This window comes from Excalfactoria chinensis, chromosome 26 (assembly GCF_039878825.1).
Source record: "Excalfactoria chinensis isolate bCotChi1 chromosome 26, bCotChi1.hap2, whole genome shotgun sequence".
Lineage (NCBI taxonomy): Eukaryota > Metazoa > Chordata > Aves > Galliformes > Phasianidae > Excalfactoria > Excalfactoria chinensis.
In genome coordinates, this window is record NC_092850.1 from 714652 (window position 1) to 729090 (window position 14439).

The window sequence follows — 14439 nt, forward strand, 5'->3', positions numbered from 1 at the left end:
GGAGCTGTTTTCTCTGTGGTGTTATTTCACACCTGCAGATGCTCTGCTTCCCCCCTTCCTGTATGCTGCACGTCATCACAGCCCTCTGCCCCAGCTCTACAGCCTCGCAGCTCTTTGCACACAGCGGGACAAGCATGGAGAGGAGCACAGCTCTGGGGCTGCTGCTGCTGCTGCTGGCTCTGCCCATCCCCGGGCTGGGTGAGCACTGCAGTGGGGCCGGGGTTCCCAATAGGGTCTCCATGTCACCACAGGGAGCAGCAGAGCGTGGGGGCAGCCATACCAACTCCTCAGCAGCGGCTGTGGGATGGGCTCCCCCTCCTCTGGCAGCACGGTCCCATCTGCACATCATCGGGGGACACGAGGCCGAGCCCCACTCTCGGCCCTATATGGTATCAGTGCAGTCCAAAGGGATGCATGCCTGCGGGGGAGCCCTGCTGAACTCACGCTGGGTGCTGACGGCCGCACACTGCATCCGACAGAGGTGAGCATCCCATCCCGCAACCCATCCCACAACCCATCCCACAACCCGTCCCACAACCCATCCCACAACCATCCCACAACCCATCCCATCCTCTGCTGGGCCGGACTTTGAAGGAGCCCCGTATGGACGTGCGCTGTGCTCCGCAGTGCTGACCTCTCCAGGCTGACGGTGGTGGTGGGGCTGCACCGGCTGCGGGAGCGCCGGGACACCCAGAGCTTCTCCATCCGCGCTGCTTGTCCCCACCCCGGCTACAACAAGGAGACGATGGAGGATGACCTCCTCCTGCTGCAGGTGGGGATGGTCGGTGCCAGGAAGTGTCGCCAACGGGGCCGGGTGACATTTCCTTTCACACCTCCAAGCGCTTTCACACTTGGGTGACATCTCACCCGGGTAATATCAGCCTCACTTCCACCCCCCTGCGATGCGATGACGGGGTTAGGGGTCCTAACGCTGCTGCTCCGCACTGCCTGCAGCTGGAGGGGAAGGTGAAGCGCAACAAAAAGCACCGACCCATCGCGCTGATGCGACGGGAGCCGGCGGTGGGCGCCGTGTGCAGCCTGGCAGGCTGGGGTGGGCGACGGGGGCTGTCGAATGCGCTGCAGGAGCTGGAGGTGGCCGTGCTGGATGTGAGGATGTGCAACAACAGCCGCTTCTGGAACGGCGATCTCACCCCCACCATGATCTGCTTCCAGGGCCGTGGCCGCGGGGAAGCCCCCACCAAGGTGAGGAGCTGGAGGGGGGGACACAAAAGAGGGGAGGGGGCGGCTTTGTGCCAGGCTGTGCCATCACCGTCGCTCCCATAGGGTGACTCCGGGGGTCCCTTGGTGTGCGGGCGCCCACCGGCGGTGGCAGGCGTTATGTCCTTCAGCAGCCCCGAGCCTGCAGACGCCTTTAAGCCCCCGGTGGCCACCTCGGCAGTGAAGCACCACGTGTGGATCCGACGCACGTTGCGTCGTGGCTGCGTGGTACATAGGGAGCAGCCCCGGCTATTGACACAGGTTTGTGTTTAGGTTTTAATACTGTCCAGAGTCCTGCTATATAATCACATCCTTAGTACATACATACAGCAACGTGGGGACGGGACACCACAAACCCAGTGTGATCCCACACGGGTAGGGAACGAAGCCGACGGTCACACACAGGGCAGACGAGTGGCAGCGGGGCTGGGATGGTGGCACTGACACCCCCGGGGTCACAACCACGTGCATGGGGTGATGCTGGCATCCTGCACGTGGGTCCTGTTCTGCTTTATGGCCATCAGGAGGGGACAGGGTGTCCGCAGGGGGCCGTGGTCCTATTTCTTGATCTACATGTGCATCCTTGTGTCCTCTACTTGTCCTCATAGCCCCCCCTTGCTCGTCCCTGAGGACACCCATAGGGCACCTGGTGCTGTTGGTCTATGAGGGCCCCACAGATCAGCCCACCCAAAGGCATGAGTGGGGAGTGAGGAGGGACTGGGGGACACGTGGGTAGCTGGGGAGCATCCAGGTTGGGCTGGGGGACGCTCAGCAGCCCACCCTGGGGTGCACAGGCCCAGCTGGCAGCAGGGTGTTCACCTCCTGCTTGTGGGCGTAATCCAGTCCTGGATGGACCCGTGTCCACACTGTGTGGGCACCTCACTGCCAGCTGTGCTGGGGGCTGCGTGCTGCTGGGGGGGGCCCAGACCCTTCCCTTGGGATTGGGCACCCCAAAGTCACCTCTGCACTCTGTGTCCTCCCACAGCTCAGTGAGACAAAGCAGCCGGGATCCCAATGAGCCCCCAGCCCTGAGAAGCACCAGAGCAGCCCCCTGTGAGCAGCACTGCCAGCACCCAGCAGGAGCAGCACAGACCACATGGGGTCCCTCCCTGCTTCACTCTGGCTCTGTATCCCCGGGGGGAGGTGACCCCATCCCCACAATAAAGGCTCTGCGATGCCTGGCAGTGCCGTGCCGGTGCATGAGCTGAAAGCGTGCGGCGCGAGCCTGGCGTTAAGGCTTTGCTTGTTGTGTTTCTGGGTTGTGGGGTCACAGCCCTCCACTCCCCTTTAGAGCTGCAGTGCCCCCCCCCGGGGGGGGGGGGACACCCCTCGGCACTGAGAAGCGCTTGGCTGCAGGGATCAGTCTCAAGCTGTGGGGCTTCGCCTGGTCTTCAGCACGGGAACCTTTGGAGCTGCGTTGGAATAAACCCCGTCTGGGCGGCTGGGGAGGGGTCCCGGCTGGGGAGGGGTCCCGCCTGTGCCACGTCTCCATCCCCACGGGCAGGAGGAGGTGTCCGTCGGGGTCCGGCCGTGGCAGCCGCTCACGCTTGGATCTTCTCCACTGCTTTATCGGCCACTGCCGGCACCGCCATGGGGCTGGGGACGTAGTTGAAGGGGGTGACGCGGGCGGCGCGGCTGGGGGAGCTGTGCCGGCTGGTGGGGAAGGTCCCGGCCGGCGCTTCGTGCCCGAAGGAGATGGGCAGAGTGGCTTTAACCGGCGCCGGGGCTTCACCGTCACGCCGCGGGTTCTCCATTGTAGGCGAGGTGCTGGAGTTGGTCTTGGTGGTGGCGAAGTCCTCGGTTTGCACCACGGCATCGCTGGTCTTCCGAGGGCCGGGGGGAGGCTCCTCGGCGGCGTTGAGCAGCGGCAGGGCGGTGGAGGGCAGCGTGCTCTGCAGGATGTGAGGGATGTCCTCATCGCGGATGCGTCGCCAAGTGCCTTTCATCAGCGCCATCGGGGTTTTCTCCTCCGCCGTCTCACCGGGCTTCCGCCGCCGTGCCGAGGCCTCGGAGCAAGCGGAGAGGACGGAGGAAGGGCTGCCGGTGCGGCGCGGCACGCTGATGTTGGGAGACGAAGAGTAGCGCTTGAAGGGCTCCGGGACGGCCGTCTTCACCGGCAGCCGGGAGGGGCTCTCGGAGCTGGTCCTGCGGGGGGGTTTGGATGCAGGGGGGGCTTTGCAGCCGGGCTGCGCCCTGGGGACGAGCGGACGCGGGGTGGGCGCTGCCGGTTTGGCCGCCTTGAGCTCCTCGCAGCGGGACGAGCAGAGGAAGACGGTGGGGAGGGCGGCCCGGCTGCGCTGCGGGGACGCACCGCGGGGCAACGAGGTGGCCGGGGTGGCCGGGCCGAGCTCGGCGCGGTGGCGCAGCAACAGGCTGGAGGACTCCTTGATGAAGGTGAGCTGCCGCAGGAAACCCGAGCGGTCCGAGTCGCTGCCGCTGGAGCGAGTGGATGACATCCGCACCAGGTTGAGCCGGCTGCTCCCTGCCCCCCCCGGCGTGCTGCCCTTCGCTTTGCCGCTGCCCTCCTGCTCCTCCAGCACCGGCATGGCAGCGCGCACCGGCAGCACCTTCCTGCTGGGCTTCTGCATGAAGGGGATCCGGACGGGTGATTTCTGCGTCTTGTGCTGCCGGGGGGCCGGGGATTTGGGGGTCGTGGGCTTGGCCGAGGGGCCGGGTGGGGAGGGGGGGCTGGTCGCCTTGCCCGTCTGCACGGGACTCTGCTTGGAGAGCTGCGAGGGTGACGGCAGCTTCTTGGGTACGTGCTGCGAAGGCGTGGAGGTGCGGGACGACCCCGAGGACGGTGGCCCCTTGGCGATGCGGGCAGGAGGCGTGGTGCTGCGCTTGGGTAGAGCCAGGTCCGCCCCCTCGGGAGGCTTCCCCAGGCGGTGCAGGCTGCGGGAACGCTGCTGGCTCAGCGATAGATTCTTGGGCGCCGGGGGTTTGGCCGTGGGGGATTTCTTTGGGGTGGAGCGAGGGCTGGGCGCGTCCTTGGCCAGGCTGGGCATGTAGATGACGGTCCTGCCGCGGAAAACCACCGGCAGGTTGGGCACGGGCTTGTTCGGTGCCGGGCTCCTCTCTGCCCTCGTATTGCTCGCAGGACGAGCACTCGGCGCCTTCTTCCCCTCCGGGCGGCTCTTAGCACGATCCCTCCTCTCCGCCTCCCGCCCGGCCGCACTTCCAGAGCGCTTCTTCTCCGTCCTGTCCAAGGAGAGCTGCAGAGTGGAGCCGACCGAGAGCCCCGAGACGAAGGAGAGGATGGAGTCAGACTCGGAGGAAGGCTCCCGCGACAGCGACGCCGCAGCCTGGTGCAGCCAGGTGACGATGGAGTTGGCTCCCTCCTGGATGGCCTCCCACTCCACGCTGTCCAGGTCGGAACCTCCGTCAGAGCCCAAATCCTCGGAGCGATGCCTGCCCTCCGCCGTGCGCTCCCTCCCAGCGCTGCCCTTCAGCTTCTGCTTCCTCTCCGCCGTCCTCCGCCGCGTTGAGGGCCGCCGGCGTTTGGGCATGGCAGAGCCGATGCATTTCTGCAGCAGATCGTCCTCCGAGTTGGGGCTGGGGGAGCGACCCTGAGCCTGCCGGGGGGCTGAACCGCGCTCCTCCCCCTCGCCAGGGTTGCCGTCGCTCAGGGAGCTCATGGAGGAGCTCAGCGAGTAGCACGGCGGCGTCTCATCGGCAATCAGGTTGTGCTGCAGCTTGCCCTTCGCTTTGCCCTTCGCTTCGGGCTCCCTCCTGGGCACGGAGCCCCCGCAGCGCTCCCTCCGCAGCGCCCGGCCAGGCTGCGCTCCACCACCGGGCACCTCCCTGCCCACCCCAGGCTCGTCCGAGTCGTGCTCGTAGAAGCAATAGACGGCCTCCTCGGTCGGCGTGGTGTGGCACAGTGACTGGAAGGCCGCCCCCTCCTCCCGTATACCGTCCTTCCTCCCAGGCAGACTGCAGGGCCGTATCCCGGGGCTGCCGCTCCTTCCCACCTCCGGCTCCGTGCCGGCCGTGGGTTGTCCCCGCTTCCCCTCCGCAGCTCTGCCCGGCGGCACGGGGCTGTCCCGGCTGGATCCCACCCTGCAGGCTGAGCTGGGCCGGGTGGGCGCTGCGCTGCCCAGAGCGGATCTCCGTGCCGGCGATGTGCCCATTTCCCGTCTCCTCCCCGCACCACGGGGGGGCTCAGCCTCCTCCTTGGGGCCACGCAGGGTCTCATCGCTCAGCGAAGCGGCGCTGGAGAAATTGACGGGGGTCCCATCGGCCGAATCGGTGCAGGAATCATCGTCCCTGTAGAGCTCCCGGGCTGTAGCACGGAGGTGCTTGGGGACAGCGGTGTGTGCGGGTACCAGCATGTAGACGGGGACGTGGAGCGGCTTCTTGGTGTGAGGGTGCAGAACCTGCCCGGAAAGCAACGAGCTCTTCACCTTGCGGAAGCGTGAAGGCATCGCAGAGCTGATGCACTCCTTCAGGATCTCGATGTCATCATCAGAGCTGGGCTCTGCCCGGCGCCGGCCCTCCAAGAGCTGCTCCTCCTGCTCCTCCCTCTCCTCGTGTGCTGCAAAGTTCAAGCTGTTCTTCTCTGGGAAGGTGGGAATCAGCTTCAGCTCCACGTCCTTCTGCACGTAGTGCTCATGCAATGGCAGAGCGCTCAGGCTGGAGGCGCACGAGAAGTTCTCATTGGGTTTCTCCACTGTGAAATAGACCATGGAATCCAGATCCTGGGGCAGCTGGAAACGCTCCTTGAAGTCGGTGATCTCCATGAACTTCTTGACGTTGTTCTCCCATTGGATGTTGAATTGACTGGTTTCCTTTTCAGGTTGACAACCCAGCTCAAAGAGAGGCGTCTTGCTGCGGCTGGGTGGCATGGTCTGCCCGGGGCTGTCGGGCAGCTCGCTGGGGCTGACGGTGCCGCTGATCATCTCACTGCATGGGTCACTCTGGATGGAGCTGGCAATGGATGGGCTCTCAAAGCTGCCCAGAGAGCTGACGGAGCTGCAGCGACTCATCACCAATGGTGTCTCTTGGATGTAGTTCTCTGATGAGCTGGAGGGAGTGTGGTCCTCCTGGTGGGAGGGGGATGCGTCCCGGAGGAAGAGCTTGTCACGTTTGGGGAAGGGGATGGTGATGGGCTGGGAGATCCCCACCGGTGTCGTCGGACCCATCTCTGCCTTCTCCTTCTCCCGCCTCATGTCCTCAGCTTCCCCATCCCCTTCGTCCATCTCCAAGATCTCCAATGAAGAATCACTGTCCAGGTCATTCTCGCTGTGGCTCTGCCCATCCAGCACATTGTCAGCTGAGGAGAGGGAGGAGAGGGAGCTGCAGCGGGAGAAGCAGATGGGGGTGTCCTCCACCGAGTACTTCTGCACCGACTCCTGCTCGGCCGGGGGCTGGGCTGGCAGCTTCTCAGGGATCTTGCTGAGGGTGTCAGCTGTCTGCAGGAGGGCTGGGGGCAGCCAGGCTTGCTTCCTTCCCAGCAGCGAGGGGTGGTGGCTGATGGCCGTGCTGCTCTTGGTCAGGCTCCCGAGCAAGGGCACGTGCTGGTATGAGGGTGAGAGCTTGATGGTGTGCACCTGTGGGTCGGCGGGCAGCTTGCCACCCATCTCCTTCTTCCTCCCAGTCTCCAGCGCTTTGGGACTGGGGAAGGTCACTGCCTTCCTGCCCCTCTCTGGCACCTCTCTCTGCTCTGGTTTATCCGGCTCAGCCCTGAGCACAGGAGGGTCAGGTTTGGTGCCCAGGATGCTCTTGAGGTCGAGCCTGCTGGGCCGCTTCTGGTAGCGTTGCAGCTCATCCCTGTAGTCAAGAAAGGGGGCCCTGGTGCAGGGCTTCATGTGCTCCTTGGGGCAATAGCCATCGCTGGTGCTGCCGCTGTTGAGGCTGTCAGTGGACAGGCTGGTGTAAGCCGTCTTCAGCCGCAGCAGGGCACGAGCCCGGCTCAGCCCCTCACGTCTGGCAGAGCCTCCGGTGTCCGAGAGACGGCACGGGGAGCAGGAGTGGGCACGGACCTCAGGGGGCTCCTCGGGGCCGTATTGCCAGTCCAGGCCGTGGTCCTCCGAGCTGAGGCTGAAGCTGTCATCCGAGGACGTGTGCATGGTGGAGATGTCCTCCACCAGCTTGTCGATCTTGGCCACCGTGTTGGAGATCTTGTTGGCCAGCTTCTCGGCGGCCAGAGAGACGTCGTCCTCCGGCAGCGGCGGCTTCTTGGGCTCCGCTGGTTTTCCACCATCATCCTTCTCTGGCTCCGGGCACCGTCTCTGTGCCAGAGCCCGGGGCAGCGCCTGGCCCTGCAGGAAGGAGGAGCCCAGGAACATGGAGAGCACTGAGGCGCTGGCCGTCTCCACGCCGGTGGAGATGTTGGGCACCTCATCGTCGTCGAAGCAGCCCGAGTCGGAGGCGTAGTCCTTCACCAGGCTCTCCATGTGCCGCAGCGGCTTCTTGGCGCTCTGGCTTTTCAAGCTCTGCTTCTCCATGGTGTCAAAGGTCTCAGCCAGATGCTTGGCATCCAGCTCGGCCTCCAACGCCTTCTGCTTGCGCATGTACAGAGATGGCATGCAGGAGCCAGGCGAGATGACGGCCGTGTCCTTGTACTTGGGGGGCCGGTTGGTGAGCAGGTTGCGGAGCGCGGCCGCGCTGCCCATGGCGATCATTTTGTGCTTGGAGTGGATGAGGTTGCGCAGCATGCTGACCGCCCCCAGGTCCCACAGCAGCTCCTGGTCACGGGGGCTGCGGGCAGACAGGTTCCAAAGCGTGCCACAAGCATTGCTGACAATGGTGAGGCTGTGAGAGCGGAGGTGCTGCAGCAACGTCTGCAGGCAGTTGTGATCCCGGAGCACCTGCCTGTAGGATGGGAAGGGATGGGAAGGGATGGGAAGGGATGGGAAGGGATGGGAAGGGATGGGAAGGGATGGGAAGGGATGGGAAGGGATGGGAAGGGATGGGAAGGGAATGGGGAGGGAATGGGGAGGGAATGGGGAGGGAATGGGGAGGGAATGGGGAGGGATGGGGAGGGGAGGTCCAGCCATCAGCATAACATGTGCCTCCCCAGCCCCACCATGTGCCCCTCCCAACCCCCACCTGTAGTCCTCACGCGTGGCGATGAGGCTGGAGACGTTGCGCAGGATGCCGCCGCCGCTCTCAATGATGGCCAGCGAGTTGCTCTGGCACTTGTAGGTGAGGGTGCTCACCAGGAAGCCCAGGGCTCCCTCCACACCACAAATAGCAGCTTTGTTCTCTGTGCTGTGTGCTGACAGGTTCCAGAGCGCGCTCAGAACACTCTTCAGTGTGGACTCCTGTATGGGGATGGGGGGGGGGTCAGCCCTGGTTGTGCTGCAGAGCCCACCCCCACTCGTCCCTGGTCTCACCTTGGCAGCATGCAGGGCGCACTGCGTCAGCCCCGCCACGCTGCCCACCTCCCGCAGCACCTTCTTGCTGTTGATGTCAGCTCTCCACGAGAGGTTCCTCAGGATGCTCGAGACCACCTGGGTGAGCACACAGGGTTTGTGGGCATGGAACCATCCCCGTGATGGGCACCACCCCCCATGATGGGCACCATCCCCGTGATGGGCACCATCCCCATGATGGACACCATCCCCATGATGGGCACCATCCCCATGATGGGCACCATCCCAGCAGCACCCACCTGGTGCAGCTCCTCACTATCAGAGCCCAGCTGGGCCACAATGGCCTCCATGCAGCCCCGGCGTGAGCACAGCGTTGCCTGCAGGGAGACACACACATGCTGACCCCTCTACTGCCCTGTCTCGGTTCCCTGCCACCCCTCCAGCCCTGCAGACCTTGTTGACCACATCCCCAAAGGTGAGGTTGGTGAGGGCCATCCCTGCGTAGCGCCGCAGCGCCAGGTTCAGGGGATCACTCGTCATCTTGTGCATCTCATAATCCACCTGCAGCAGCTCAGCCACCGCCTGCAGCCCACCTGCGGGATGAGATGGGGTCACAGCAACCAGGCCCCCCTTAGGTACCCACTCCCCAGCATTGCTGCTCTCACCCCATCCCAGCCCTTACCGAGCTCATTCATGGCACGCCGATACTCCTCGTCGAAGGAGAGCTTCATGATGGCACAGGTGGCCTGGCAGATCTGGGGCTCGATGGGCACCGGTGCTGTGGGGGCAATGGGGAGTGATGGGGCAGCTTGGGGGGCCTGGCACACACTGACAGCATCACCACCTCCCCCAGCACACACTGACACACACCTCTGCCCATGAGTGCAGCACAGCCTTGCACACACACACACACACACACACACACACACACACCACCCTGCCCAGCCCTTCCCAGCCCCATACCAGCGCTGCCTTCAGGCCCTTTGCCCCCATCCCTGCTCTGCATCTGCAACCAATCCCAGCAGGTCTCCGAGTAGGATCGGATCTGTTCCAGCACATGCAGCACCCGCATCTCCTTCTTGGCCTGCCCTTCATCGGGCTGTGAGAAGACAATGTTGTGCAGGGCGGCGTTGGCACGCATGCGGGCATCCTTAGCACTGCTGGGGCTGTCGGGGGGTCCCGGCTCGTGGTCGGAGTCGTGCAGGATCTGGATGAGCAGCGGCAGGCAGCCCGACTTGCGCATGGCCAAGCAGCTCTCCTGCGAGCTGGACATGGCCAGCAACGTGCGTGACATGTCGTCCTTGTCCCGCGTGGCCAACATGGACAGCAGCCAGAAAACCACCTCCACCTGCATTGGGGGGGGGGGGATCAGGTTAGGCATCACCATGACCCCCATGAGCCTCCCCCAGCCCCTGCTTGGTGCAGCTGCCCCTCACCTTGCTGCTGCCTCCATCCTCAGGGTGCGTGGGGACATCCATGCTGCTGTCCTCCTCCGTGCCTGGCAGCTTTGCACTGAGCTGGGGAGCACACAAGGGGGTTGGAGGGGAAGGGGGGGGGGGGTTGCACGGTGCCTATTGGTGCCCCCTCCCTGCAGACTGGCTGCTTTCAGGGCCTGAATGGGGGTGGGGGGAGGGTGGGGGGGGGACATGTGGGGCATGAGGGCAGCGCTGTAGGGATGGGGTGATGTAGGGGCCAGGGGTGATGGCGAGGGAGGACATGGGGTGATGGAGGAGCTGGGGTGGGGGTGGCGGTGCCCTCCCCTCAGTCTCTCCCATTGGCAGATGCAGTGGGAGCTCCCGCTGCTCGCCATGGCCTACTTCTTGTCTCCATGGCAACTGCCCATTTCACGGTGCCCAGACACACAAAGCCACGGCTGTGACTTCTCAGGCGGGTGATGAGGACAGGGACATTGGCAGGGGGGGGTTGTGCCCTGTCCCTTCCTCACCTCCTTGTCACCCTGCCCAGCCCCAGCCCTGCTACCTGCGGCTCTGGTGGCTGCACTTTATCCTGAGCCTCCATCAGCTCCTTGTCGATCTGCTCCAGCCTGGATGCCCGAATCTGTGTATGAGAGCTGGGGGTCAGTGAGAGCTGGGACCCCCCCCTGACACCCCCATGGGGGGGGCATGATGTAGGGGTGTAAATGGGCAGGTGGGTGTAAGGATGTGCAGGGCTGGGCTGCAAAAAGCTGAGTGCAAAGTGCCTGGGGATGCTGCAAGGATGCATCCAACTGGGTGCAAGGATGCACAGCAGTGAGGACTGCACAGGGCTAAGGGGGTGGGGGGGGGCAGGATGGGGTGGGAGATGGCCCCGATGGGAGCAGAGGAACGAAGCATTGCCCCCCTCCCCAACCTGTGCCCGTTGCACCATCTCATCCGCTGTCCCAAAGCGCTCCTCCATCAGCGCTCGGATGTGCTGAGCCTCAAACTGCAGCTGCTGCCGGATGAGATCCATCTGCATGGAGAACTGCAGGGAGGAAGGAGAACACAGGGCTGGGTGAGGCGAGATGCAGGCAGGACCCCCCAATGCACCCCATGGGTCCCCACTCACTGTCTCTACATGGGGCAGCTCCTCCAGGCGCTTGGACAGGCTCTGCAGCTGTGAGTAGTACCACACCTTCTCCTTCTCCTCCTTCTCAATCTCCCCCAGCAAGAAACACCTGTGGGGGCACAGCCCTGCTCAGCACAGCCCTGCTCAGCACAACCCCACATGGGTCCCTGTTATCCCCCCATACTCACCTCTCCCTATCCAGCTCCTCCAGCAGCCGCAACGTGGCCCTTCCAACATCCCCACTGCTGTCCCCATGGGGTGTGCCATGCTGGGGGCTGTCCTCCCCAACCCCCATTGCCACCTCAGGGAACTTGAGGCTGTAGAGGCTGCTGACGTCCATCTGCAGAGCTGGGGATGGAGATGGCGATGGATTGCAAGCTTAATGCACGGCCCCACATCCCTGGGCACCCCCCTGATGTGACACCCACCTTTCAGCTGCTCCAGCACCTCGGTCTGCCCCGAGGACACCATCACTCTCGCCTCCTGCTCCAGTTTACCCTGCAGGTGCTTCAGCACTTCCTAAACACACACACACACACAAGGGGGGGGGTTGCAGCAATCAGCGTGTCCCCCTCCCACAGCAAAGAGCCCCCCCCTTCATCCCACTGTGCCCCATCTCACCTTCATGTCCGAGGTCTCATTCTCCAGCTTGGAGAGGTGCTGGGAGTTATCCTGCAGCTCCCGCCGGAGGTGGCTGTTCTCCCTTCGCAGCGCTTCCACCTGCCGCACCAACTGCTCGTAGGAAGCAGCTCCGGACATCTTCAGCTCCTCCAGGGCCTGCGGGAGGGGATTAAAGGGGGGTGGGAGGGGGTTAAAGGGGGTGGGAGGGGCGTTGGGTTGTGGGCATTCCCAGTATCCAGCCCTGGGATGGAGGTGGGCGCTGCTATGGGAGCCCCCAAAGCCTTTGGGTGTACCCGAAGTGCTGCCTTTGTGTCGCTGTTGTCTGCGCCTTCTCTGACATTCCTCTGCTTTGTTCCCACCCCCAGCCCTGATTTAACCCCCCGGATCCATCCACGTCCCCTTCCCCATATCGGGACCCCCCCCCCCCCCCCCAACCTGGTGGGCGGCACCTGCCACAAGAAGCCACGGGGATGGGGGGGGGGGGGGGGGGGGGGACACATAGACAGGGATGGGGGTCTCTGTGAGCACGATGCTCCCCCCGTGCTGCCTTCATCGGAGCCACGTGTGTGTGTGCACGAGTGCGTGTGCAATGGGTGTGCACACTCACCCCCCCCCCCTTATGGCCCCACAGTGATGGGCGCCTGGGGCAGCGATTGGGATCGATCCCCCCCCTTTGTGTCTTTTTCCACCCCACAGAGCCCTTTTATACCCCCCCCACCAAGGCAATGCCCTTCCCAGCCCTCCCTATACACACACTGCAGACCCCCAGAGCCCACCCCACAGCGAGACAAAGACCCCCATGGAGCAACACCCCACAGCGCTGAGGACCCCATAGGAAGGGGATGAGCCTCAAGGGGTGTTGGATACGGGGCTGTGGGGTGAGAGGGAACCCAGGGCGTGGGATGCAGGAGGTGGCTGTAGGGATGGGGGGGGGGGATGGATGGAGGGGAAGGGATGCGGAACATCGGGATGCAGGAGGAACAATGGCGGCGGGTGGATTGCAAAGGATGCGGGATGGGGGGGGGGGTGATGGATGAGGGATGAAATAGGAGGGATGTGGGTTGCAGGATGCGGGCCCAGCACAGCCTCCTGTTACTATGGCAACAGGAGATGGGGGGTGGGGAGGGGTTGGGGGGGGGGTCTGTGGGGTGAGGTCACTATGTGGGATCCCCCCCAGCTCAGGGAGGGGCTGTTGGCTCAGCCTCAGGGCTGGGATACCCCACAGTGCCCTCATCCCCAGCTTCTGCCCCATTCTTGTTATGGATGGGGGGGTATCTGGGGGTGCTGGGGGGGCTCTGAGCTCTAAACCGAACGCGGAGGCTCTGACAGAGCTGCAGATCTGCAGCCGGTGGGGAGGGGCTGCACGCAGCACCTGCAGTTGTGAAGCAGCAGAATATGGTGGGGAGGGGGCCGGGCTGCGATGCAGGGCCTGGAGATGCAGCTCTTGTCTCCCTTGTCTCCCCTCCCGGCCCCCAGACAGTCACGTCCCATTGGACCCAATGCTGCGCTGTGGCCTCAGCATCACCCACAGGCTCCAAGCTGTGGGGCTGTGCTCCCAGTGGGGCACCCCGGGGTGATGCTCAGGGCCTCCAGGGATCTGGTTGTGACCCCCCCCCCCCTCTATGTTCAGTGCTGGCCAAGAGGGCAGAATTCAGGCAGCAAAAGCCACTGCAGGATCACTGTGCTGCACTGCACTGCACTGCACTGCCCTCCAACCCATTGCACTGCGCTGCTCCTTGCACTGCCCAACCTGCTGCACTGCTGACTGCAGCGCTCCCTGCATTGCTCACTGCAACATGCAGAACCAAGCAGGGCCGTGGGGACCCCCAATATACCCCACATATACCCCATATATACCCCACATATACCCCATATATACCCCACATATACCCCACACAGCTCCCTACAGCCCTATAGCAGCACCGGACAGCGGTGTGACAGCAGGGACAGCCCCCAGCACTGCAGCAGCCACAGCTGAGCCCCACCGGCTGCGGCTCACAGTCCCCCCCCAGGGACGTTAACCAAGCGCTGCTGTTGTCCCCAGCTCCTCGTATCGACACGGCTGTGAGCACAGCCCAAGGGACCCCCCCCCAACCACAGCAAACCTTCTACCCCCCCCAAACGACCCCCTCCTCATTTCCACACCCAACACAGACCCCCCCCCCCCTCACACATACACACATCACAGACAAAAGCCGAGCTCTGGGGACCCCCCCCCTGCTTCCCAACAAGGACCTCAATGTCTGGACCCCCCCACAGGGAGAGGTGGGGATGTAGGGGGGGCTGGGATGCGGATTGGGGTCTCACCCCCCCCCCCCCTCCCCCCATTGCCGCCTCCCACCCTCTGGGCGCTGAATGGGGACGATCCGATCGTTGCCCCCCCCCACCCGCATCCCGGGGTCCGCCCGCAGCGCTCCCGCATTGTGCCCGCTTTGTCCCCAATCCCCCCCCCCGTGATACCCCAACCCGGGTAAGGCAGAGATGGAGGGTTGAGGGGGGGGGGGGCAGCAGGTGCGACCCTACCTCATCCCCGGCCGAGGGGGCGGCGGCGCGCAGGAGGGCGAGCAATCCGCGCAGCCCCATCCAGCCGCATCCCGGCCCCGCGTCGCCGCGGATGCGCCTCCCCCGCGCCCCCCCCCCCCCGGGCCGAGATCTTCCAACGGAGCCGCCGCCGTTAGAGGGCGGCAGACGGGAAGGAAGAGACGAGAGTGACGCCCCCACCCCCCCCCTCCCCTTTAAC

General features: G+C 64.5%; 2 protein-coding genes across 2 annotated transcripts; one reads left to right on the forward strand and one right to left on the reverse strand.

Annotated features, from left to right (window-relative positions):
- Nucleotides 1–12: 12 nt before the first annotated feature.
- LOC140262924 (granzyme M-like) lies at nucleotides 13–1491 on the forward strand. The gene is made up of 4 exons (XM_072357625.1): nucleotides 13–481; nucleotides 628–772; nucleotides 955–1203; nucleotides 1285–1491. Exons 1-4 carry the CDS (start codon nucleotides 39–41, stop codon nucleotides 1489–1491), a joined length of 1044 nt encoding a protein of 347 aa, XP_072213726.1. The 5' UTR covers nucleotides 13–38.
- APC2 (APC regulator of WNT signaling pathway 2) lies at nucleotides 1481–14338 on the reverse strand. The gene is made up of 15 exons (XM_072357623.1): nucleotides 14223–14338; nucleotides 11700–11855; nucleotides 11507–11597; nucleotides 11267–11426; nucleotides 11079–11187; nucleotides 10881–10994; nucleotides 10512–10589; nucleotides 9968–10048; nucleotides 9495–9879; nucleotides 9214–9309; nucleotides 8985–9124; nucleotides 8831–8908; nucleotides 8553–8669; nucleotides 8266–8480; nucleotides 1481–8028 (listed from the first exon to the last, which is right to left on the reverse strand). The coding sequence occupies exons 1-15, from the start codon at nucleotides 14280–14282 to the stop codon at nucleotides 2760–2762; spliced, it is 7149 nt and encodes a 2382-aa protein (XP_072213724.1). The 5' UTR covers nucleotides 14283–14338; the 3' UTR covers nucleotides 1481–2759.
- Between the last annotated feature and the right edge of the window lie 101 nt (nucleotides 14339–14439).

What these genes read in the sequence shown, in the direction of transcription:
- LOC140262924 (XM_072357625.1), top strand. Translation starts at nt 39, where the DNA reads ATGCTCTGCTTCCCCCCTTCCTGTATGCTGCACGTCATCACAGCCCTC. An exon ending in GCACACTGCATCCGACAGAG is followed by an intron (nt 482 to 627) that starts GTGAGCATCCCA and finishes TGTGCTCCGCAG; the next exon opens with TGCTGACCTCTCCAGGCTGA. An exon ending in GCGGGGAAGCCCCCACCAAG is followed by an intron (nt 1,204 to 1,284) that starts GTGAGGAGCTGG and finishes TCGCTCCCATAG; the next exon opens with GGTGACTCCGGGGGTCCCTT.
- APC2 (XM_072357623.1), bottom strand. Translation starts at nt 14,282, where the DNA reads ATGGGGCTGCGCGGATTGCTCGCCCTCCTGCGCGCCGCCGCCCCCTCG. An exon ending in GCGTGCCATGAATGAGCTCG is followed by an intron (nt 9,125 to 9,213) that starts GTAAGGGCTGGG and finishes CTCATCCCGCAG; the next exon opens with GTGGGCTGCAGGCGGTGGCT. An exon ending in GCGCCCTGCATGCTGCCAAG is followed by an intron (nt 8,481 to 8,552) that starts GTGAGACCAGGG and finishes ATCCCCATACAG; the next exon opens with GAGTCCACACTGAAGAGTGT.